At 44.7% G+C, this 25930-nt stretch overlaps 1 protein-coding gene across 2 annotated transcripts in view; it reads left to right on the forward strand.

Annotated features, from left to right (window-relative positions):
* The window catches only part of P2RX3 (purinergic receptor P2X 3), a 307490-nt gene that overhangs the window by 214389 nt on the left and 67171 nt on the right, over positions 1–25930 (forward strand). For both annotated transcript variants that reach the window (XM_086953350.1, XM_086953351.1), the window contains 2 exons: positions 6762–6827; positions 23010–23087. In XM_086953350.1, the coding sequence (XP_086809476.1) occupies positions 6762–6827; positions 23010–23087 (144 nt within the window). The remainder of the gene's footprint in view (positions 1–6761; positions 6828–23009; positions 23088–25930) is intronic.

Genomic DNA, 25930 nt, shown 5'->3' on the forward strand with positions numbered 1-25930 from the left:
TCTCGTCCCTTGAGAGAGACAAATGGGGACACTCCAGTCACTGAGTGTGGTGTCACCCTATATGGCCACACTAATTTATTGAGTTCTTCAAACCATGACAACCCATTCAAGAATGAGAGTTGAATGTTTTCCATTATTAAACGGTTAATTCTCTCAACTAATCCGTTTGCTTGGGGCCTCAACATGGCAACCTTTTCATGCTTGATCCCCAATTTGCACAGATATTCTTGCATTTTCCTTGATACCAATTGAACACCATTAACGGATACCAAGGTCTTAGGAATACCTTCGATCATGAACACTCTTTCCATAAACTCAACCACCTTCTCAGTATCAACACAATCAGTAGTTTCAATGACAAGCCACTTGGAGTGGTAATCCACCAAAACCATTATAAATGTGTTACGTGGCCCAAGTTTGGAAATTTGCACCCAAGAAATCAATCACCACCCTCTCCCACGGACACTTGGGAAAGACCACACATGCTAGAGGGGGTGCCATACCACTTTAGTTTTACACAAACTCTGCCGATAAACGCACGCACAGGGGCACGGATGCTACTTCAATCGGTGGAGGGCTCAAGCGTAGCAGCTGAATTAAGTACTCACAATGGTGCAAGGGTACAGAGCCTTTAGTTCCTTTAGTAGCAGTTTCAAACTGTGTTATTCATCTAGGGGTGGGTGTACTGGTTGTCTGCCCCCGGTGCAGACCGTGTTCAACTCGTCGCCACTGTAAAGATTGTCTCCAACAGAAGATGTATAGATAGGTATCTTTATTGAGTAGGATACAATCACAGGTACCTCCAGCTCTTCCTTCCAGCTCCTCAGCCCCAACTACTCTTTGCCTTCAAAGAGTAACATTCCACCCTAGCAACAAGCTCCACATTCCATCCCCATTAAGATAACTCCACACACTCCTAAGATCTAAAGGGATGGATGAAGCACTGGTTCACTTTTTAGCATATTTGCACAGTGATATGTTAGCTAGGATAATAAGTTCAAATGGTGAAGTCTCCAATGAAATAAATGTTTCCCGAGGCATGAGACAAGAGTGCATGCTGGCTCCCTTACTGCTTACCGTATATATTTATGAGCTTTCCCCCTTTCTAACCACTATAACCCTGGATGTACCCAAGATAAAAGGTGCTTTGCTCCCCTCGCTATTATATGCAGATGACACAGTGCTGATGGCATGCACACCAAAAGCGATGCGCTTACTGTTGTGCGTATTTGTTGAATTCATGGCTCCAAACTAATTTCTCTAAATCATACATCATGGCATGTGGCTCAAAGTGTAAACAGCTTTCTACTCTTTCTGTGGGCACAAATCGATTGACAAGCACTTTTTCCTACCTGGGGTCACCTTCGCTGTAGCTGGATTCTGGGCTCCCAACATTGCACAGCGTAGGACAAATTTATCAAGGGTGGTAGGCTCACTAAATAGTTTACCCCATCCCCGGGGGTGGAGGGGTGCTCTTCTCCTGTTACTACAGATCTACAAGACTCAATTTGTCCCCATCACAGCTTCTGGGGCTGAAATATGGGACATTGCAAATTGTGAAGTAATCTGGGTTGAAGGCCCTCTCCGCCCCTGTATAATCCTGTGATTGTATCCTACCACAAGGTACGGGGTTTGACAAATGCCTGGTAGATCATATCAGAACCTGCCCCCCACTCCTGTGGCTGGTTATCTGGAGAATTGAGGAGGCTTAACTAAGAATATCATCTACGATTGTCTTGAGTGTGACAAAGGACTTCCATCCCATAGCTGGCATACGTGAAGGAAATTCCGCATGCATTCTCTGGACCTTCAACCCACAGTGGCTGAAATAAAAACACATGAGCAACAATTGCTATGCAGTGTAGGCCCTTCTTTGAGACTCGAGGTGGAAGGGTGCAGGCCCACCGTTGTAGCTAATCTGGGCGTGGCCATGGGAGGCCTACAGACGAACTGTCTCTTTTACGCATGAGGGCGCTGGGAACGCAGTTTGTTGTTTCGTTTTAGGGCTGACACAATCAAGTATCTATGTTGTATCCCTCTGGGCTACCAGAATAATCTTGATACAAGCCCCTGCCCTTGTGATGGGAGGTCTGGGCAAACTAGGTTGCACTTTGCTTTTTTCTTGAATTTATATAAGATACCAAACTTTTTAGAACCCTTGTATTAAACTCCGCAATTCTAGACAATCTAGGCCAGCTCTGAACATTTTGCTACGTATGACTGATGAAGAGACAAGTTTTCAAGCAGAGTATAAAGTATGCTCAGTGAGCACAGAGGGGATGTGTAATGTTCAGACAGTTCAGAGCACGTGTACTAAGCACAGAGCATGGGTGCTGTGTTCAGAGCACATGCAAAGGGCATGTAGCATGTGTGCAGTGTACAGCTCTCAGGCAGTGAACAAGCATTTGTGTAGTGTGCAAAAAGTGTGCAGCAGGGGGAGCAGGTCTGCAAACCTTTTGCAAGTCTTCTAGCAGTTGTGATTGCTATAAGAAATGCTTACACCCACATCATATTCACAGATTCCAGGGGTTCAAAATCCCCTCCTCTAACCAGTTCAAAACAATGGGTAAGTCCCATGTGGGAGAGAGCTGGAGACTCTCCAGCAACATTACCACCAATCGTTATTATTTACAACAATTGGCCTGAAATCCCACTGAATGCCTAATCGCCGCCCATTGGCTGAAAGAGCAAGGGGTCTCATTTATGAGGCTGTGCGTCACTTTTACGCCGCCGGTGCGCCACCTTTTGTGACGCACCAGTGGCGTAAAAAATGCGCCGTTGTTTACAAAGTGACGCATCTAGGTAGATGCGTCACTTTGTAAACCCCTGCGCCACATTATACCTGCGCCAGGTATAATGTATGCAAGGGGGGCGTATTGACGCAAGGAAGGGTCGTAGAAGTGACGAAGTGAAATCTATGAGATTTCACTGCGTCACTTTTAGGACGCCGTTGCGTCAAAATCTTGCGCCCGCCTCACAGCAGGCGTAAGACTGACGCAGGCCCTTTCACATGGGGCTTGCCCCATGTGAAAGGATGCATTGCTGGAGTTGCGTCACTTTTGTGACACACTCCAGCAATGCGTCACTTTTGCGCTTACAGATATGTCAGAAATACTGACCTATCTGTAACTCCTTGCGACATGATGCGTCATACATTGAATATGACGCATCATGAATGTCGCAAGGTGGGCGCAATGAGAAGTGACGCATCGCTGCTTTCACGCAGCGATGCGTCATTTCTCATACATGAGGCCCAAGATGTTTTAGGAGTCCGTCTGTCAAGAATTCTAGTATCTGATAAGGCTTACTAATAGCAGATCCAAGGTTTACTTGGACGCCCTCTTTGAAAAAAAGCCCAGTGTTCCATATTTAAGGAGAGCGGAGACTGTTTCTGGGACAGTTGAATGTCAGCAACCGCCGGTTGTAAGCAGCCTAGACTCTCCATGGTCAGCCTCTCAGGCTGCAGCATGGTACCCTGAGATACTGCAATTGACCCACAGGGAGTATCGGGCACTGAAGAAGCTGTTTTTGCAGGGTTATCCACAAACATTTTGCCTACTTCCTCCTATTTTTCTGGCCTTCTTTTTGTTGGCTTTAGGACCTTGGACACTTTACCCCTGCTAATCAGTGCCAAAGTGCATGTGCTCTCTCCTTTAAACATGGTATCATTGGTTTACACCTGTTTGACACATTTGATTTACTTGTAAGTCCCTTGTACAGTGGTATCCCATATACCCAGGGCCTGTAGATTAAATTATTGTTCCATTCACAAAAGTACCCTTTTCAAACCTGTCTCAGGCCTGCCACTGCTGGGGCTGCATGCTCAGTTTACTGCCACTTTAACTTGGCATTTAAAACTACTTGGCAAGCCTTAAACTTCCTTTTTGTTACACATAGGTAACCCCAAAGGTAGGCCTTAGGTAGCCCTATTGGCAGGGTGCTGTGCAAGTCTAAGGTAGGACATGTGCCGGTATGTGTGGCATGTCCAAATAGTGACAAACCACCTATTTCGTTTCTCACTGCTGTAAGGCCTACTCCTCACATAGGATAGCACTGGGAATTCCCTTATATATGTGTACGTGGTAATCCCTGTTTTGAAAGGAGTGGTGTTGCCATGTTTGGTATTTTACAATGGTGGTGATAAATCCTGCTTACTGGTGTAATTGGATTTTACATTATTATTTTAGAAAGTGGACATTTCTCTGTGCTTATGACTCTTTGTGCTTTGCAGCCTGACTCCAATACTCGTCTGGCCTGGGTGACAGCTACACTTTGTGCGTAGTTTCCAGATAGCCACAACACATAAAGGGCTGGGTGTGAAAGGGATACATCTGCATTCTGATGGTCCTCCAGGGTTGGGAGAAGGAGAGGTTGTTCACACTTTACATTTCTATGGGCCTCCTGGCCCATAGAAATGAATGGGAAAGTATTCCTTAATTGTGATTTCGCAATTTGCTAATCGCAATTAAGAAAAACTAAGAAATTGCTAAAAAATTGCGAATTTTTACATACATCCCTTTTCGCAATTCTCAAATAGCGATTCTCAAAAAAACGCTATATGAGAATCGCAAACGGGGATTTTCATACATATGCCCCAATGTCTTTAATGATATCATGCAGCAGTACATCATCAGGTGTAACCCCACTGTTTGGTGTATAAAACCCATCTGCATCCTGGGTCTTTTACGCAAACCCCTTCACAACCCGGATATGGATCAATATTAGACCTGGGCAGTAAATTTTGTTCCGCTCACGGAATTTGGGTAATTTGGGTAATTTTGCGGTCCACGGAGAACACGAAATTGCCCAAAATTCTGCGTTCCGCGACTTCGTGAAATTTTTCGCTTGTTCGGGCTCTCAAATGCGTGTTCACGAGATATTTTCCCAGAGCACGCAACAATTGCGAACAGTAAAAAAGCATCGTGAACAAGCAATTCTGCATGTTCGCGGAATTTCGGCGTGTTCGCGGAGGTTTTATACCATTCCGCTGAGATTTGCGTAACGCGATTACGCAAATTCCGCCCACCCCTAATCAATATGTCCCACAAGGCTTTGCCTTGGATATATTTCCCCCAACGGAAGCCGTCCTGATCATCCTCCAGATCCACCTCTTGTCTGTAGGTCCACTCGCTGCTTCATTAATCGCCTCATTTATCATTTGGTATAGATCTGCCCTGGAAATTTATTCCTCAACATTATGGACTTTCTGTGCACTCTTCTCGTCAGAAGATGACTCCATCTTAGCAGGCAGTACCCCAGCAGATAGTTACTATTTTTACTGGGTGCCTAGCAACCCCAGAAGCAGCCATCGAGCAGCCCAACCGAGCTACACGACATATGCTCCCCGGCCCCTGCCCCAGATCTCGCACATAAGCGGGGAGCATGGCAGCAGGCAGAGCAGAACTTCAAAGCACCTCTCTCCTGCGCAGGTGCAAATCAACACATTCACATTCATATTAGTTTTAAATAATGCATAGAAACAAACAAATCCTAGTAAAGTGGAAACGCATAGCTGCCCAAGCGACACAGAAAACACAGGAAGTGGGGAGCTGGAGCAGAACTTTTGTCCATGGTTTTAGTGAACATAGAAAGTGGACTTGAGTGGTAGAGTCTGTCTTGGGGAAAGGGGGGCCTCTATCAGCAAGTACTGTGACGAGGAGGACATATGAGGGGGGTGGGGAGGGACACTGCCTGGGATGTTATTTTTACTCATTATCCAACCACACCAATCCCATCCTCGTCGCCAATTTGTGATGTGTGGTCCCAGAAACTGAAGAGGCACAGGTCTTGAAGTTTTGAAGGTTTCTTGTAGATGACAGAAGCAAGCACTCGTGTCTTCGTCTGTTTGCTCCAGACCAGCAGAATAACTGTCATTCTGGAAATCACCGCCGTGACACAGCTTCATGGTGCAGAACACAATTACTGAGTATTCCAATAATAAAAGAAATGGACACACGCATATTAAAGGCAGTGTATGTGGCTTGTGCACTGTATGTGGGTCTCATGTGTAGTGTTTGTGACTTCTGCTTCGTGTGAAGAGCTCAGGTGTAGGGCAAGGGGCTTGTGTGTACTTTGAGTGGCTCATCTTTAGTGTGTGCGGCTTGTGCACAGTGGGAGTCGCTCATGTGGTGTGTGTGAGTTGTGCCCAGTGTGGGGCCTCATGCAGTGTGAGGGGCTCATCTTCAGTGTGTGCGGCTTGTGCACAGTGGGAGTTACTCATGTGGTGTGTGTGAGTTGTGCCCAGTGTGAGGGTCTCATGCAGTGTGAGGGGCTCATCTTCAGTGTGTGTGGCTTGTGCACAGTGGGAGTCACTCATGTGGTGTGTGTGTGAGTTGTGCCTAGTGTGAGGGTCTCATGCAGTGTGAGGGGTTCATCTTCATTGTGTGCGGCTTGTGCACAGTGAGAGTCACTCATGTGGTGTGTGTGTGTGTGAGTTGTGCCTAGTGTGAGGGTCTCCTGTAGGTCTCCTGTAGCCCGCGTGGCTCATTTTCAGTGTGTGTGGCTTGTGCCCAGTGTGAAAATCTCATGTGCAGTGATACTTCTGAGGTGTCAACATTGGCACAGCGGCTAGAGTGACAGACTCCGAAGAGCGGGACTCACAGTTCTATCCCCGGCAGCAGCTCAGCTCAGCACCATGTGCCTCTGGGCAATAGCTCACTTAATCTCCTTGACGGCCCCCAGCACCTTGAAAACTTAAGGGGTGATATGTTCGCACTTTAGAATGTGGATTATTTATTACTTTTGTTGCTCTTTTCTTCCAGGCTGGAAAGTTCAACATCATCCCCACCCTGATTAACACAGTAGCGGCCTTCACCTCCGTTGGAGTGGTGAGTACAAGTTCTCATTCTGAACTAAATGTCTCTCTCCTTCCTCTCTGTCTCGCTCTCCCCTTTGGGATGGATGTGTTGTTTTACTGTGGTATCACCTTCCTTGCCCCAGAAAGGATTGCCCCAGATTAACCCTGGGCGTAGTGCTACTACGCATTACGCGAATTGCACGTAGCACAGTGCAAAAACTTGTAGCGTAGCAGGCATTTTTACCGCAAGCGAGCAAAATCAACATCCCGGCTAGACTTTTTCCTCGTTCATGATCAGCAACATCAAGTTGCGTGGAAAATAAACTTCCTGGCGAGCCTCTCAGTGCGGGGAGGTCAGGTTTCTCATTGCGAGGGTTCACATATGCTCACGACCGCTCACAATGAGAAACTACCAGTTCGAGTTGAGAAAGCTGCCGCTCGAGTACAAATCTACTCAAGCGGCAGAAAACAACCGCTTGCACTGTGCAAGATGCAGTTTGCAATGATTGCACAGTGCGGACAAGCATCCGACACTGTGCAATCACCCCCTTTTTCCCGACGCAGTTCGCGTAGCTACATGTAGCGTGTGTAGTGTGAAGTGCACTTTGTGTAGCTACGCGTAGCGCTACTACACAAACTACGCCCAGGGTTATGGGTGGCCATGAGTCGACACTCACTGTCTGCACGGCAAATCTCGTCCACTCACTGTCTGCACGGTACATCTCACCCTCTCACTGCCGGCATGGCACATCTCACGCACTCACTGATTGCACAGCGGCATGGTGAGCAGAAGAACGATGGATTGGAATGCTACTCTGAGCGATTGCCAGTGCTTACAAAGAGCAAGCATCCTGCCATCACCTTACGTGGGTTTGAGGCACTTCTCCTCACTCACTTCTGTACAGTGCCTATCTCTACATCACTCTCTGTTCAACTCTTCTCTCCACTCACTGACTCTATGCAAAAGGTCTCTAGCCCAGTGTCTGCTAGGCACTTCTCACTTCTGTACAGTGCCTATCTTTATCAAACTGTCCTCTAGGCACGTCTCACTTCTGTACAGTGTCTATCTCTAGCCCACTGTCTGCTAAGCACTTCTCACTTCTGTACAGTGCCTATCTCTAGCCCAGTGTCTGCTAGGCACTTCTCACTTCTGTACAGTGCCTATCTCTAGCCGACTGTCTGCTGGGCACCTCTCACTTCTGTACAAGTGCCTATCTCCAGCCGACTGTCTGATAGGCACGTCTCACTTCTGTACAGTGCCTATCTAAAGCCCACTGTCTGCTAGGCACTTCTCACTTCTGTAAGGTGCCTCTCTAAAGCCCACTGTCTGCTAGGCACCTCTCACTTCTGTACAGTGCCTCTCTCAAGCCCACTCTCCGCTAGGCACCTCTCACTTATGTACAGTGCCTCTTCAAAGCCCACTCTCCGCTAGGCACCTCTCACTTCTGTACAGTGCCTCTTTAAAGACCACTCTCCGATAGGCACCTCTCACTTCTGTACAGTGCCTCTCTCAAGCCCACTCTCCGCTAGGCACCTCTCACTTCTGTACAGAGCCTCTTTCAAGCCCACTCTCCGCTAGACACCTCTCACTTCTGTACTATGCCTCTATCAAGCCCACTCTCTGCTAGGCATCTCTCACTTCTGTACAGTGCCTCTCTCAAACCCACACTCCGCTAGGCACCTCTCACTTCTGTACAGTGCCTCTCTAAAGCCCACTCTACGCTAGGCACCTCTCACTTCAGTACAGTGCCTCTCTAAAGCCCACTGTCCGCTAGGCAGTTCTCACTTCTGTACAATGCCCCTCTCAAGCCCACTCTCTGCTAGGCACCTCTCACTTCTGTGTAGTGCCTCTCTAAAGCCGCCTCTTCGCTAGGCACCTCTCACTTCAGTACAGTGCCTCTCTAAAACCCAATGTCCGCTAGGCACTTCTTACTTCTGTACAGTGCCTCTCTCAAGCCCACTCTCTGCTAGGCACCTCTCACTTCTGTACAGTGCCTCTCTAAAGCCCACTCTCCGCTAGGCACCTCTCACTTCAGTACAGTGCCTCTATAAAGCTCACTGTCAGCTAGGCACCTCTGACTTCTGTGTAGTGCCTCTCTAAAGCCGACTCTTCGCTAGGCACCTCTCACTTCAGTACAGTGCCTCTCTAAAACCCAATGTCCGCTAGGCACTTCTTACTTCTGTACAGTGCCTCTCTCAAGCCCACTCTCTGCTAGGCACCTCTCACTTCTGTACAATACCTCTCTCAAGCCCCTAGGCACCTCTCACTTCTGTGTAGTGCCTCTCTAAAGCCGACTCTTCGCTAGGCACCTCTTACTTCAGTACAGTGCCTCTCTAAAACCCAATGTCCGCTAGGCACTTCTTACTTTTGTACAGTGCCTCTCTAAAGAGGACTCTCCACTAGGCACCTCTCACTTCTGTGTAGTGCCTCTCTAAAGCCGACTCTTCGCTAGGCACCTCTCACTTCAGTACAGTGCCTCTCTAAAACCCAATGTCCGCTAGGCAGTTCTTACTTCTGTACAGTGCCTCTCTAAAGAGGACTCTCCGCTAGGCACCTCTCACTTCTGTGTAGTGCCTCTCTAAAGCCGACTCTCCGCTAGGCACCTCTCACTTCAGTACAGTGCCTCTCTAAAACCCAATGTCCGCTAGGCACTTCTTACTTCTGTACAGTGCCTCTCTAAAGAGGACTCTCCGCTAGGCACCTCTCACTTCTGTGTAGTGCCTCTCTAAAGCCGACTCTTCGCTAGGCACCTCTCACTTCAGTACAGTGCCTCTCTAAAGCCCACTCTCTGCTAGGCACCTCTCACTTCTGTACAGTGCCTATCTCCAGCCCAGACATTAGCATATCCTATAGACTCAGCTCTCAGACTGCAGTTCTACGCAAGGATGAAAGGATCATACATGATCACAGGAATTCACACATGTAAAGGCAACACGTGGGGCCCAGTCACTGGGCCAGACCATCCCCACTTTGTGATACCCACAGATAAACCCACCGCTCCCTACAGGACTTCAGTAAGGAACTGAAGACCTGGCTGTTCGACTGATCCCACCCAGCAGCATAAACCTACAGTGCCTGGATACCCTCATAGGGTGAAAAGCAGCGCTTTGTAAATCCATCTTGATTGACTGATTGAAAGACAATGATAGATATTCTCACCTTGCCATGCAGTCAAGCCATCTAAAAGAAACCTTTTAAACCTTCTAAAACATAGAAAGTCTATACTGCCCGCTCCACCAATGACGATCGAGCATATTGGAACAAGGACACGCAAACGAACATTGCCACCCGTGGGACTCAAAGAGATATCACTACCATAGCGTAGAAGGACATCTCCACCTTTCTCCTTTTTTACTCCCGGCATTAGCATGAACCTGTAGATTTTAACAAAAATTATATGTGAAATATACTGGCAGAAGCTTTCAGACAGCCCTCTCCATCCATTGGTCTGTTAGTGTGTCAATCATATGTTTCTTTCAGCCACTACAGCTCGCTGCATGCGACAACGGGTCAACCCACTTCAGACATTGGCTAACATCATGCAGCCCTTTCACAAGGAGCACATCTAGGGACACAAAGTAGTTCCCTTTAGTTCCAAGAATTACAATGACAGTGTTTACTTTTGGGGATAAAACTGTTTTGTTTTTTTGCCTTTCAGCCATTTGTTTCTTAGCTCTACGAAGGCCCTGTAGCTTTATCAACAATAACATTTTGCAAAAATCTTTTTGAAAAATCATTGACAATGACAAAACATTGGCAACTAACAGAAGACGTGTTAGCTCAGCTAATGCTTGTTCTGCTGTATGTTCAGACATCAAGAACCTGGAGGAGGTCAAGGGTCAGAACTCCTGACGGTCACATTCCAGACAGGTCATCCCCACGTGCCTGGTATCAAAGCACACTTGTACAATCTCCACACCAAGTGCAACAGATGATTCTCTGCACAAACCCTGTTACTCAGGTCAGCTTCAGCTAACTACAATCATCCACCTCCCAGCATCACCGTAGACACCCAATCAAAAGAAACCACAGGAAACCTCATGCTCATAGGCGCTTAGTCTCAGGTGCGCTGTGTGTCTGGTATAGCGCCCAGAGCCATTACTTACAGCTTCAATGCACTCTTCATCGGTGAAACATGGCTCACCCACGCCTCTAGGCGCATAATCTCCCAAAGACGCAACAGCATTCAAGGATGTAGGCAGTCATCCACAAAACAGCGCGGCCAGGCGCTCTCTAGGAGTCCTCAAACATCCCCTCCATGGATCCCCCACATGCAACCGTAACTTCTCTGTCCCCAGCAGTCACCGTCGCCCAACCTACCCTTAGGACATGTCTACACCTTCACCCAGAAGGTAAAAACCAGTGATTGGTGGATGCAAAACATCACCGTAATCCAACCTAAGTAATGGATTGAACTATGTCCAGCCATGGGGGAGTGTGCGTGAGGGCGAGTGAGGCGGAGCGCAGGTGTCCTGAGGGCAGATGGCAAACCCCAGTGGGATTTCAGTAAGAGTGTTTCCCACTCACTGGCAGTCAAGGCTGGGGCTTAGACTGAGAGTTGACCTCTGCTTGGGCTCCCACCAGGGCACATAAAGCTAGATGTACTCCTTAACTGCACCCACCAAGAAGAGTCCACACTCTTAAAGACACTCAACACCAAACAGCAGGTCACTGAACCTCAGCCCACATACTCTTCCCTAACAGCTCTCATCCTGACCATAACTTCCATGTTGCTTCCTACACCAAGGAACTGGACTGGTCACACCAGTTTATCCTCCCATTACATGTTCATCACTGACCGTCTACCACTGCCGACCACAACCCACCAAGCAAAACGTGTAATCATGCTGGCCTTCGCTATCATGTCATTTAGGAAGACTCCCCTCCACCTTTCAATCCAGACAACAAAAGTCTCAAATGACTTTCCTCAATAACACCATCAGTCTTGACAGTGACACGTCAGTAAAACTACACACCACAAACAAGAATTGCCAAAGCCAATAGGTCTTGCCGTTGTGACCCATTGGTTTTGCCAATGCTTTACAGCATTGTAATTTTTAGGTTGTGCCTACCAGACAGCACAGCTGCCTGATTCAAAATGGCCTATTGTGGGCCTACCAAGAATTTAAAGTGAGCTTAAAAATGGCCCACTGATTGGCTTATTTTCTAAATTGCTTGTTTACTATTCAATGGCTTTCCTTGTCCATCTTGTGTTTGTCGTCCCCTGAACATATCCTCTTTAATTTAATCCTTCCGCTGCTAACTTTTAGGGATCTACTTTTTTCTTTTTGTTTAAGTACCACAGCAGAGTGCACGTGTTTTCTAGCTGTCTTCCTCGTGTGCTTCTCTTTGCTTCACTCCATGTTGTTCCCTCCCATATGTGGGCTTTTCTTCCCTCCTCAGTCTGTGTTGCTGTCTCTCGCCTATGTGCTTCTCTCCCTCCGCACTGCCTGTTGCTCTCTTCAGTGGGCTTCTCCCTCGTGATATTCTCTCCCTCTTTTTCCCTCTCCCCAGCTTCCCTGACCCACTTCTCTGTTGTCTCTCATTCCCTGCAGTCCTATTTTTTAAAATAATTGTACTTTTTTCTTTTAGAGTACTAGGCAGCAAGTTGCTGCCCGCCCATCTACTTTCTAAATAAAAGCGCTTTCACAATACTTCATTTTGATTTTTTTAACTTTACCGATCTATCTCGGAGCAGTAAATAAAAGAACGGCTCACGAGTCTTACGCATGATCATACGTCTCTCTGGACGAGGTCAGTGGCACAGTTTTTTGTAAAAGAATGGCTTTCATTCTGCTTAAAGTATCAATTCGTATAGAAGAGATGTTCAGGGAAGGCCATAACGGAGACTCCCCGTTTGTCTTGCTTTTAGGAAACAAGACTTGCATACAGCAAGGGACCCTGGCTGACACACTTACGAGATAGGGTATTCCTGGCAGCATGCCACAGCAGCTGTGATCATTCAACATAATATAACTTCCATTAGAAAGCTGCTTAAAAATTGGATCAATCACTGCAACTGGAGAACCATCGCAGGCCCCGTGTAAGTTATTACCCTGACATAAGAGTGAACCGCTTAGTGTGTTTTCAGAATTTGTACCACTAAGAAACACTTCTTTTCCTTCACTCCAACATCTATGTATATAAGGTAAATCCCAGGATGTCTTGATGTATTCTTTACCCAACCCTTCATATACACCTGCTGGTATGTGTTTTAAGCAGTACTGAAAATGAAAAATTGTAACAGGCAGAGTGATTGTATCGTGTATTATCAATTTTGTCGCTGGTTTCTCAGAAACAGTTAATGGCAATCTTTCCATTTTTTTAATGCCCAGCGCTGTATAGTCTGCTCCTCTTTGTGCCAATGTGATTTGTTTATCTGTAAGGTTAAATTCAGAAAACAATGACGTGGTGTGGATTAGACGCCATGGCACATAGCCAGAATGAAGGTTTTGTAATGTCCAGCCTAAAAGCATTATAGAATGCAATTGTGACTGACCATGCTGTAACATGACCAAGTCCTGTTTCATTATGTCTAAGGCAGAGGATACTATGCTGTCCAAAGAATATATTCTGGATGACAGAGTCGTTAACCCATTGTCAACTACAGTGAGAGATTTCTCTAAATGAATACAATCAATTTCTTGCATTCGTTTTGCAGTCTCTGCTTGCGTAATCTTTCATTCTTCATTATAAATAGCATAGATACCGACGTATGTAAAACATTTATGATGCTGTTTATTAGGTCCCTGTAAGAAGCCCCTCAAGTCAACACCAACTTTAAGTGAAGATAAGTGTTGTTTTACTGTTTTTAGTGTAGATTTTTGTAGCCACTCAAGGCACAGTTTTCCTACGCTGTATGATGTTACTATCCCTGGATGTTGTCTCAGGATATATCTTGGATCTGGCCTAGTGACTGTGAACCCTTGTATTTTATTCAGGAATCTATCTTGACAGGTGTTTGTGGGCCAGATTAACCATTTTTTCCAATCAGGATCTGTTCTGTTTTTAAGTAAAATAGTATTTACGTCTACCACCCCCTCTGTAGTGTTCTTACTATTAGGTGTAGGTGTAGGTATGGACGGTTTGTTTAAATCTTTTATCTTAGCTAAGCCAAGACAAGATGTCTGTTGAACAGTGTCATTTAAAAACATTATTTGCTCTGAGATGATGCAGGCTCTAAATAACGCTTCTAATCCCTGCACCTGCCAGTCTTTTGTGCCCCAGACAGTTTTTGTCTCAATTTTGTCTTTCCAAAAGTCAAAGCCTAAAGTAGACAATTGAGCATAAAAGGCCGCAGAATAAATTTCCTTACTATTAGTCAGCATACTTTTAATTCCTGTTCTATTAACATTTTTAAAGTAAAATGATTCTGGATTTGAAACATGAAACCCTGAAAAGTATGGAAATTTGTCATAAAATGTTTTGAGCTACCCTTTGGTGGCGTTGGACAATGTTCCCATTGATTATATTTCAAAATATTTCTAGGGTTTGCAGATGTGTGCAAGAAATGATGACCAGAGTGATTATAACAGTACATTTGTTCATAATCTGATGAACCTTCTAAGTATTCATGATTTGTAAATTTTACAGACATTTCTAAGTCTGACATCATATTATTAACAGTCTCAAAGTCCCAATCATGAGAAAAGGTACTAGATGAAACAAAGTCACTCAAGGAAACCTTGAATTGGTGTGAAATCTTCAACAGCTCTGCAGGATCAAAGATGTCATAATCAGTTCTGTCCCAAGCTATACCACAAGGTATAGGAATGGCTGTGATATTCACTGATGACAAGTCTCTTTGTTCACAATGAGATGATTTGTGTGGCTTGAGGAGTAAGTTGATGTTCTTACTTGCGGTGTCCTTTTTAACATATCTTCCATTTATTAGCTTTCCCAGGGTAAATACAAGAGTCAACCAAAGTAGAAGAAAAAGTACACCCAACCCAATCCAAAGTTCTACCCATGGTGAAACCATATAAGTCTTTTCCAGTTGATGAAAAAGTTCTGTTGCTTGTTCTTTAAAAGTTCTTTTAGTTGGCACTGTTTCTGGTTCACTAGGATCCTCGGAAAAAGTATCAAAGTTAATGAAATAGCCAGATGCAGTTTTGTCAATTGTAGGGATTGCTTCAGGATTCGATGAAATCGCTGGAACCACTTGATCACTTGTCAAATTTGTATAGTCAGATGCTATTTATTTGTAGACTGGCGTTTCTTGACAAACTGTTATTTGGGTCTCAAGAGGTACAAGTTCCATGGCTTTGTTGCATAGTCCTTCATTTCGCACTTCAGATTCTTCAAAGGTGATGAGTCTTTCAGTTTGAGCCTCTTGGATAGTAGCCAGATTTGTCCGTCTGCTACATCTTCGGAGTCCACTTGGCCTACTAATTATGATCGGCCACATGATGTGGTTTGACCAGGTCGATGGACACGAACCTGTTCTCCTTTTTACCAGCAAGGGGCGGAAGTATCACTGTTCTTGTTCCTTGTATTGCTAAGACAGGTTCTGCTTGTCTGTAAGAAGGCCCAAATTCCTTCTTGTCCGCGATCTTTTCTCTGACTAGATCTCCAATCTTTGGAATCCAGGCAAGTCTTGCTGGGACGGGTGGTTTTCCTTCAGTGGTTGTTGGCTTCAGGAGTACTTTACTCTGTGTGGATCGTATTTCATTTATGTCCTGCAAAACAGCCAATCGATCTTTGATATCAAAGGGTTTCTGTTTTACCACTGAAGTGTGCTGATCAAGGTCCTGGACAATCATTCTAGTTCCAAAAAGGATTTCATATGGAGTGATTCCCCTTAGAGAACATCTTGGCAGATTGTTAAGACTTTGTTGGACACTTCTTAGATGTTTGACCCACCCGTCACTCGAGCCGAATACCCTAGCTGTTATAGATTGCTTTATGTCCCGTTTTTTTCTTTCCACTACCGAATTTCACTCAGGATGGAATGGACTAGAATACCGCAATGCAACGCCCACATTGGCCATGACCTCCTGGTAAGCTTTGGAGCTAAATGCAGGACCTTGGTCAGAATGTAGCGTGACGATTGTGTGAGTGCCGATAAAGACTCACAAATCTTTTATAACAGTTTGGGCATCAGCCGAGGGCTGAGGCCACATCCAAATGAATCTTGAGCATGAATCCACTGTGACCATGATATATTTATAGTTACCATCCCTCTGTAAGGGACAGCAATGATCCAGGTAAACACAAGCTAATGGCTTGTCTGAAATTAACAGGGGCGTCTGCGCAGGACGTTTCACTGTAGAGACTTTTATCTTTTGGCAGATTTCACATTCTAAAACATAGTTTCTAATTGGTTTCCTCATTCCACCAGTATCTCTGTTTTAATAATGACACTGTTGCGGAAACACCTGCATGTGCAGAGGCAAGCCCTTCATGTGCTGCTAAGATTAGTCCTAATCCATGTTCCATGTTTGTAATTACTCTATCCCCACTCCAGGGATTCAAGCAAACAGAACATTATTTGCATCAGTCATGTATGAGTATTTGAGTGGAAAGCCTTTTGGTAATGTTTTACCTCTGTCTTTGCCTGAAGCATTGACAGCTTCCATTATTTCGCCGTCTAATTTCGTTTTTGAATGAGTGATTGCAGCTACGGAAGCCGTTTGCACAGCTGCCTTCGCTGCTTCATCAGCCAATGAATTCCGTGCAATGTGAACGCCATCATGCTGATGACTCAGTGTATGTATCACGTGAGCTTTTTGAGTTCTTTTTGTAACTAAACTACTTGTTCCCTAAGTAATTTATGCTTGATTGTGCCACCTTTTGCATCTTTGAAACCGTTTTGAATCCAGTTCTGCAAGTATTCATTGTAAGATTGAACGCAATAATACGAATCGCACACTATGAGTGTGGGGAATTCACGATCAGTATTTTCAAGCGCCATCTTGAATGCTTGTAGTTCAGCTGAGCTGTACAATGTCCTAGAGATTGCGTTTTTCTTACCATAGATCGGAATTTACCATCTTGCCAGCGACATTTAACGATCACGCACGAGGACGTTGAGGTGGGCAATTCTTTATTTTTTTAAATTGAATTTATACCCTTCAGAGGCAAAGCCAAGTATAATGGTGTTCACTCTGCTAAAGTGCCTATCCAAGTCATCGTCTGTCAGATAGATGTCATCGACATATGATAATGCCTCATCATCATATGTTTGTAGTAACTCTGTTACTCTGGCTGAAAATAACCCTGGTCTATTCTTGAACCCCTGGGGAGACGACAGAAATTATGCTGTGTCCCCATAATTGAGAAAGCGGTCAAATACCTACTTTCTGGTGCAACGCTTTGACAAAAGAAACCGTTAGAAATATTTAATGTGGTTTTATATTTTTTACTCACAATGTTAATCATTAGTGCCGCACTATGTGCATTTTGTACTGCAAATGTTTTGCAACAAGAGTTTAAATGTCTGTAATCCAAAACTAGACGATATGTATTGTCGGGTTTGGAGACAATAAACAAAGGATTGTTCATTAACGAGGTGCATGTTTCAATCACCCCTTGGTATTCAAGTTGATCTAATAACTCCCTGACCTTTTTTTTTTATAGCTTTTTGCTTAACTGGATTCTGCAATTGCACAGTTGGTTGATTTCGTATTGTAACTGGATTTTGTGGTGAGGAGAATCCTCATCCCATCCTACATGATTTTTATATAATGCAGGAGCCTGGGCTACTGCCCATTTCCTGGCATTGGTGTATTTTTTATGAATTGGAATATGATTGGAGAAGGCTGGCATAATGATGTCTTCGCCATGTGGGCACTCCCTGACAAATTCAGGTGGCCATTCTTTTTCAGCTAGAAGAATGTCGTAACCCTTAGAGAGCTTTTCCCAAAAGAGTGGTCTTATTGTTCTAGTTATGTCCCCCTCCATCCGGAGCGTTAATTCATATAACTTAGGGGGTACACTAACCCTGGTATCTGCAGTTTCAACTTGGATGTACTCATTCAAGTCCACAGTCTCCAGATGATCCTTCAAGATCCTGCGAGCTACGGCTTCTTCTGCTGCGCTGTCCAGCATTGTCTGAGCCCACTCCCCGTTCTTGAGTTGTGTCCTCAAGGCATGTCTGATTTTTAGTCAAACAAGAAAGAACAGTTTTCCCTTCTCTACCACATAATTGAAAAATGCAACTGCTACAAAATAGGTGACAAGAACAAGACCATAACTTGCAATATTACAACAAGGTATATATTATTTATTTCATTTTTATAAATATATGCTCCATAAATTTACTTCAAATAAAATTGTTTCAGAAAATTCATCAGACATGGTGAAATTTATAATTTTTATACAAACAGAATATCTTTATAAATACAGAAAAAGAGAACACAAAAATATAACAACGAATGCAAGTGAGTCAAACATTTATAACAAATCAAATGACTAAAGACTAACACATATATGAAATGACCCCTGGAAAAAAGGGAAAAGATAACATCCGAACACATTCATAACAATCTCCACATTACCACTCAAACTACACACATTCTCACAACATTTAAAACACGGAAGAAAAATCAAGAGTGAAGGTCTCCATGGTAAATGGGCGACCCCGCACTTGGTCGACGCGTTTCGGCGGCTCAGGGCCACCTTCTTCAGGACCACTTCCGGTTAAAGAAACCCAAATATCCAGGGGGTAAAGAGGAGCGAGGGTTGACACTACTGATGACGATCTAGTGGTGCAATCCAATTATACAAGTTGCCTGAGGTAGTATATCATCTATAAATGATCCCTATATAGGTAGCTGTAGGAGTAAATCGGATGTTCCGAGATTACTGAGATAAGATTAGTCCTTGGCCTTCTATTTATTGATAAAAACCACCAATAGTTGGGTCCCAGCTGAGGATCAGAATAGAGATAAAAAGAACTCTTTTAGATTAAAATTATGTCCATGAAGTATTGTTAATTCATATTCTATTCAGAATACTGAGAATGTTGCATCCAAACTATGGCGCGTCCTTTATCGCCACAGGAAAAGTTTGTTCAGACACGAGGTTCAGATGGGGGCTTGCTCGAGCGACCACTCTAAAACCAGGCCCGTAGAATAGTGGCCTGGTTTTAGAGTGGTCGCTCGAGCAACATTCTCAGTATTCTGAATAGAATATGAATTAACAATACTTCATGGACATAATTTTAATCTAAAAGAGTTCTTTTTATCTCTATTCTGATCCTCAGCTGGGACCCAACTATTGGTGGTTTTTATCAATAAATAGAAGGCCAAGGACTAATCTTATCTCAGTAATCTCGGAACATCCGATTTACTCCTACAGCTACCTATATAGGGATCATTTATAGATGATATACTACCTCAGGCAACTTGTATAATTGGATTGCACCACTAGATCGTCATCAGTAGTGTCAACCCTCGCTCCTCTTTACCCCCTGGATATTTGGGTTTCTTTAACCGGAAGTGGTCCTGAAGAAGGTGGCCCTGAGCCGCCGAAACGCGTCGACCAAGTGCGGGGTCGCCCATTTACCATGGAGACCTTCACTCTTGATTTTTCTTCCGTGTTTTAAATGTTGTGAGAATGTGTGTAGTTTGAGTGGTAATGTGGAGATTGTTATGAATGTGTTCGGATGTTATCTTTTCCCTTTTTTCCAGGGGTCATTTCATATATGTGTTAGTCTTTAGTCATTTGATTTGTTATAAATGTTTGACTCACTTGCATTCGTTGTTATATTTTTGTGTTCTCTTTTTCTGTATTTATAAAAATATTCTGTTTGTATAAAAATTATAAATTTCACCATGTCTGATGAATTTTCTGAAACAATTTTATTTGAAGTAAATTTATGGAGCATATATTTATAAAAATGAAATAAATAATACATACCTTGTTGTAATATTGCAAGTTATGGTCTTGTTCTTGTCACCTATTTTGTAGCAGTTGCATTTTTCAATTATGTGGTAGAGAAGGGAAAACTGTTCTTTCTTGTTTGATCATTTCATTCCCCTCCTTCCCTGGCTTGTACAAGTCTTGAGGGGGTCCCATCATTATTGCTAACATGTCTGATTTTTAGACCTGCTACCTTCTTTTTGGTGAATTAAGTTTTCTTATTTTTTGGAACATGTTGATCGTCTTTGGACTTCACGCGTTCTGAAATTTTCAGAGATGATAATAGCATCCGCATCGGTATCTTAGAAACCTGTAACGTCATTATTCCCATCGGCATAGTATGGCATTATTGCCATCCTCGTTTTCAGTCATTTTGTTGGCTGAAAGTTTGCAGAGCAAATTTCAAGGAAACAAAGATAAGGTGCACAATATTTTGGAACACTGTATCCTTCAACATTGAACAAACCAAAAACTAATACATAGGATTTTCGTCCTACTCAGTTATGGCGGATATTTTTATCCTTTTACCCACTCCAGACGTCTATTGGAGTATTTACGGAAAAAACGGTCTCCGAGAAAAGCACGACTGAGTTACTCTAGTATCTAGCGTTAAATTAGTACCTTACCAAACGTTGGGTGCCATATAGTGTAGTTCCTATATTCCCAATAGGCTTTGCGCAGTGGAATAATAATTCCTATAGATTAGACGTAGGACTAAGGTCGACTAGGTCTCTATCGAATATACTAAACTTAATAGTGAGTGTCAGCTAGCTCAGATGTCACAAGAAACTTTCTCGAATTCACAAGAAGGGATTTGTTTCTGACAACCGCATAAACATGACAACTTTGTTTCCCAAGAATAAGAAATATATCTCTAGAGTTGCGGAAACAATAGATAAGTATTTCACTCAGTCAATCATGCATGCTTCGTTTCTACAGAGTTGCAGAGAAATAGAGAGACAGGCGTTTTCAATAAAAAGGGTTTATTGAACAGTCTTCTTTCTCATGCAAGAGAAGTGAACTGCTACAATCGTTAGGTAGACTGTAAAGTATAATGCGTACAACGAGAACAATATTATAAAATAATACTGTAATAGCATTGTATGGTTTCTAAGCCATATAAAAATACATACATAAATAACAATGACTAAAATACTCAACTGCTGCTTCTAAAATACGCCTACCACATTGTAACTAACCTAAGTCTAGTACGTGGGAAGAAGTAAGTATTGTGTAGCATAGGTGTAGTTTTCTTTGCCAAGAATCTATCCAAGATTTCTCTTAGGTTCTAATCAGCTCCATACCTTAGTTTAGAATGAAGGAAGTCTGGTATCTCTGTCTCGGGACTCGATTTCCCAACACCCCGCGAGGGGAGCTTGGAAACACTGGAGCTGGATTCTCTGCAGGAGAAGAGACAGCTTCCTGATAAGTGCATCAGCTGGAGGGTCGACTTCCTTCAGCACTTGCTGCAGTGAGCTGCATCGGGCAAGTAGATAGTCGAACTGCTCCGAACCACCGTGTCTTGCTAGAACAAGTGAAGGCATATTTATACCTTGAAGGTGTCTAGTTTGACGTACAGTCGGGCATGATAACATCAGGAAATAACCCCTAGGGAATAGTAGTTATTTGCAAAGTACATGAGTTCTTGGACAAATCAATATTCAAGCAAAGGGAAGTTCCCTAACTGCTTAAGCCGATTTTCCAAGAAATCGTTGTGATGTTTGGTACGGGTGGAAGTAGCCATGCCTGTATTTGGTCTGCATGGGCTATGTCTAAATAAGGGCTTGATTTCTATGCCTATATTAGAGCAATGTCGATTGTACCTATATAAGGGCATGAATTGGGAAAATTCACTCGGAGCCTAAAACGCCACACAACAATATTTTCACGCTTGCGTGGGTGCATACCAAATGTCATTGCTCCTTTTTTTCGCACACACACACACACACAGACACAAAGAACTTTATACAATGGCTCCTTTTTAGAGCACTGTGGCACATATTTACAAAGGGGTTTATACCACAGGAACATCACTTTTACCAACGCTCTAGTGGCACAATGCCCTTCTTTATATTTGCAAATTGGCAGTAAGTTACTTTGCGTGGCTTAATACCACTTTGTAAATATCATTACGCATGGGCGAATTTTGCGAATTCACAATCCGCGAATTTGCGGATTCGCAAATTCACAATCCGCAAAATTCGCGAATTCGCAGATGTTTTTATTTTTGCGAGTTTGCGTGTGTTCGCGGGGCACTTTGCGTGTTCGCGGGTGTTCGCGAGGCGCTTTGTGTTTTTGCAGGTTTTTTTTTTGCCTGGTTAATCACTGCCACCCTCTCGTTTTTTATGCCCATCTGCCCTCTGTACCACTCGTTTCTGTGCCCTTCTGCCCTCTGCCAAACTCATTTTTTGTCCCCTTCTGCCCTCTGTCCCACTTTTGTGCCCTTCTGCCCTCAGCCCCACTTAGAATGGCGCCGGCAAGCTGCCAGCGCCATTCTAAAATACCTACAAATAGCTTCAACAGGAAGCACTAATAGATAAAGTAAAGTAGGTGCTCGAGTTGAAGGTCAAATTAAGTTACACAATCATTAATCACCCCAAGTTTGGGGTGATTAATGATTGTGTAACTGAATTTGAGCAGCACCTGCTTTACTTTATCTATTAGAGCTTCCTGTTGAAGCTGATTTTTGTAACTATTTTAGAATGGCTCTGGCAGCTTGTCCGCGCCATTCTAAAAAAGTTACAAAAGTCAGCTTGAACTTTTGACCCAAAATCCGTTCCGCTCGCAGATTTTGCGGGAAATCCGCGAATCTCGCGGATTGCGAATTTACCGAAAATCCGCGAGCGGAACGTATGTTCCGCCCATGCTTAAATATCATTCTCTTTCAAGCAGGTATCTGCATGAAAGGAGCGGGCAATGGGTGTTGCTGTGGACGTTCCACTGCCACGCCCATTGCTTTTTGACACTGCATGAGATTTATAAGGATCTGTAAATCGGAGGCAGCGCCAAAAACAAACACCATTGAAAAACAGGCGTTAGAGTGGTGCAACGAGGAGAAATACTTTTAAGTCTCCTTGTGTTTGATCTTTCTACTGTGCTGTACTCTGCAAATCAAACAAATCACCTTTAAAGATTGTTTATGTGCCGGAAAGTGTACATGAAAACATTTTCAAAATAATGCACCTCAGCCATAATGACAGCGACAAGGCACCTGTCTCTGGTGGGTTCTCAGGACCATGTATTTTTGTCTCTTTTCCTCTTCCATTCAGCCCTTCCTCTCTCTCCCCATTTTCTCTCCACCCATTTGCCGACTCTGTGTTTTATGTCTGCACTTTGTTCTTTTTTCAGGGAACGGTGCTCTGTGACATTATTCTTCTGAATTTCCTGAAGGGAGCGGACCAGTACAAGGCAAAGAAGTTTGAAGAGGTGAGTAGGTGGTTTCTAAGGAGCCAGAGGCGTTTCTAATCCCTTTGTAAATTCTAACTAGGGACAGAATACATCACCTGCAGTACCTGCATGTCCCCAGCAGAGGATAGTAGAGTTGGGATGTAAGAACGTAGGGCCCGATTCACAGAACTAACTTAAGACAAAATCCTAAACTTACTACTTTTGGTATTCACAGAAGTTAGGATTTTGTCTTAAGTTTGTCTTAAGACTGACTTAAGACAGACTTAAGACAAAATCCTAACTTAAGTCTGTCTTAAGTCTGTCTTAAGTCTGTCTTAAGACAGACTTAAGACAAAATCCTAACTTCTGTGAATACCAAAAGTAGTAAGTTTAGGATTTTGTCTTAATTTAGTTCTGTGAATCTGGCCCGTAGTGTTGGGTGAGAGACAATTCAGATCTGTCTCCTCGGCTGTGAGTCCTTGAGTGATGCTGTAAGAATGATAGCTGTGGTGAAGTTCACAGACCCTTTATTTTTGTCTCCCCGGCTGATGCTGTAAGAAAGTAGTGTTGGGTGAGAGACCCTTCCTTCATTTCTGTCTGATCGGCTGTGGATCCTAGAAATATGCTAACAAAGCTGGCTGTGGTGATCTTCACAGACCCTTCAGTTCTTGTGTCCCTGGCTGTGGGTTCTTGGGTGATGCTGTATGAATGATGGCTGTGGTGAGAGTCACAGACCCTTCAGTTCTTGTGTCCCTGGCTGTGGGTCCTTGGGTGATGCTGTATGAATGCTGGCTGTGGTGAAGGTCACAGACCCTTCAGTTCTTGTGTCCCTAGCTGTGGGTCCTTGGGTGACGCTGTATGAATGATGGCTGTGGTGAGCCTCACAGACCCTTCAGTTCTTGTGCCCTGGCTGTGGGTTCTTGGGTGATGCTGTATGAATGATGGCTGTGGTGAAGGTCACAGACCCTTCAGTTCTTGTATCCCTGGCTGTGGGTCCTTGGGTGATGCTGTATGAATGATGGCTGTGGTGGACCTCACAGACCCTTCAGGTCTTGTGTCCCTGGCTGTGGGTCCTTGGGTGATGCTGTATGAATGATGGCTGTGGTGAAGGTCACAGACCCTTCAGTTCTTGTGTCCCTGGCTGTGGCTCCTTGGGTGATGCTGTATGAATGATGGCTGTGGTGAAGGTCACAGACCCTTCAGTTCTTGTGTCCCTGGCTGTGGGTCCTTGGGTGATGCTGTATGAATGATGGCTGTGGTGAGCCTCACAGACCCTTCAGTTCTTGTGTTCCTGGCTGTGGGCCCTTGGGTGATGCTGTATGAATGATGGCTGTGGTGAGAGTCACAGACCCTTCAGTTCTTGTGTCCCTGGCCGTGGGCCCTTGGGTGATGCTGTATGAATGATGGCTGTGGTGAGAGTCACAGACCCTTCAGTTCTTGTGTCCCTGGCTGTGGGTCCTTGGGTGATGCTGTATGAATGATGGCTGTGGTGAAGGTCATAGACCCTTCAGTTCTTGTGTCCCTGGCTGTGGGTCCTTGGGTGATGCTGTATGAATGATGGCTGTGGTGAAGGTCACAGACCCTTCAGTTCTTGTGTCCCTGGCTGTGGGTCCTTGGGTGATGCTGTATGAATGATGGTTGTGGTGAAGGTCACAGACCCTTCAGTTCTTGTGTCCCTGGCTGTGGGTCCTTGGGTGATGCTGTATGAATGATGGCTGTGGTGAGAGTCACAGACCCTTCAGTTCTTGTGTCCCTGGCTGTGGGTCCTAGAGAGAAGCTGTATGAATGATGGCTGTGGTGACAGTCACAGACCCTTCAGTTCTTGGGTCCCTGGCTGTGGGTCCTTGGGTGATGCTGTATGAATGATGGCTGTGGTCAGAGTCACAGACCCTTTAGTTCTTGTGTCCCTGGCTGTGGGTCCTAGAGAGAAGCTGTAAGAATGATGGCTGTGGTGAGCCTCACAGACCCTTCAGTTCTTGTGTCCCTGGCTGTGGGTGCTTGGATGATGCTGTATGAATGATGGCTGGGGTGAGAGTCACAGACCCTTCAGTTCTTGTGTCCCTGTCTGTGGGCCCTTGGGTGATGCTGTATGAATGATGACTGTGGTGAGCCTCACAGACCCTTCAGTTCTTGTGTCCCTGGCTGTGGGTCCTTGGGTGAAGCTGTATGAATGATGGCTGTGGTGAGAGTCACAGACCCTTCAGTTCTTGTGTCCCTGGCTGTAGGTCCTTGGGTGATGCTGTATGAATGATGACTGTGGTGAGCCTCACAGACCCTTCAGTTCTTGTGTCCCTGGCTGTGAGTCCTTGGGTGATGCTGTATGAATGATGGCTGTGGTGAGCCTCACAGACCCTTCAGTTCTTGTGTCCCTGGCTGTGGGTCCTTGGGTGATGCTGTATGAATGATGGCTGTGGTGAGCCTCACAGACCCTTCAGTTCTTGTGTCCCTGGCTGTGGGTCCTTGGGTGATGCTGTATGAATGATGGCTGTGGTGAGCCTCACAGACCCTTCAGTTCTTGTGTCCCTGGCTGTAGGTCCTTGGGTGATGCTGTATGAATGATGACTGTGGTGAGCCTCACAGACCCTTCAGTTCTTGTGTCCCTGGCTGTGAGTCCTTGGGTGATGCTGTATGAATGATGGCTGGGGTGAGAGTCACAGACCCTTCAGTTCTTGTGTCCCTGTCTGTGGGTCCTTGGGTGATGCTGTATGAATGATGGCTGTGGTGAGCCTCACAGACCCTTCAGTTCTTGTGTCCCTGGCTGTGAGTCCTTGGGTGATGCTGTATGAATGCTGGCTGTGGTGAAGATCACAGATCCTTCAGTTCTTGTGTCCCTGGCTGTGAGTCCTTGGGTGAAGCTGTATGAATGATGGCTGTGGTGAAGG

Source organism: Lissotriton vulgaris, chromosome 1_2 (genome assembly GCF_964263255.1).
Source record: "Lissotriton vulgaris chromosome 1_2, aLisVul1.2, whole genome shotgun sequence".
In the NCBI taxonomy this organism is placed as follows: Eukaryota; Metazoa; Chordata; class Amphibia; order Caudata; family Salamandridae; genus Lissotriton; species Lissotriton vulgaris.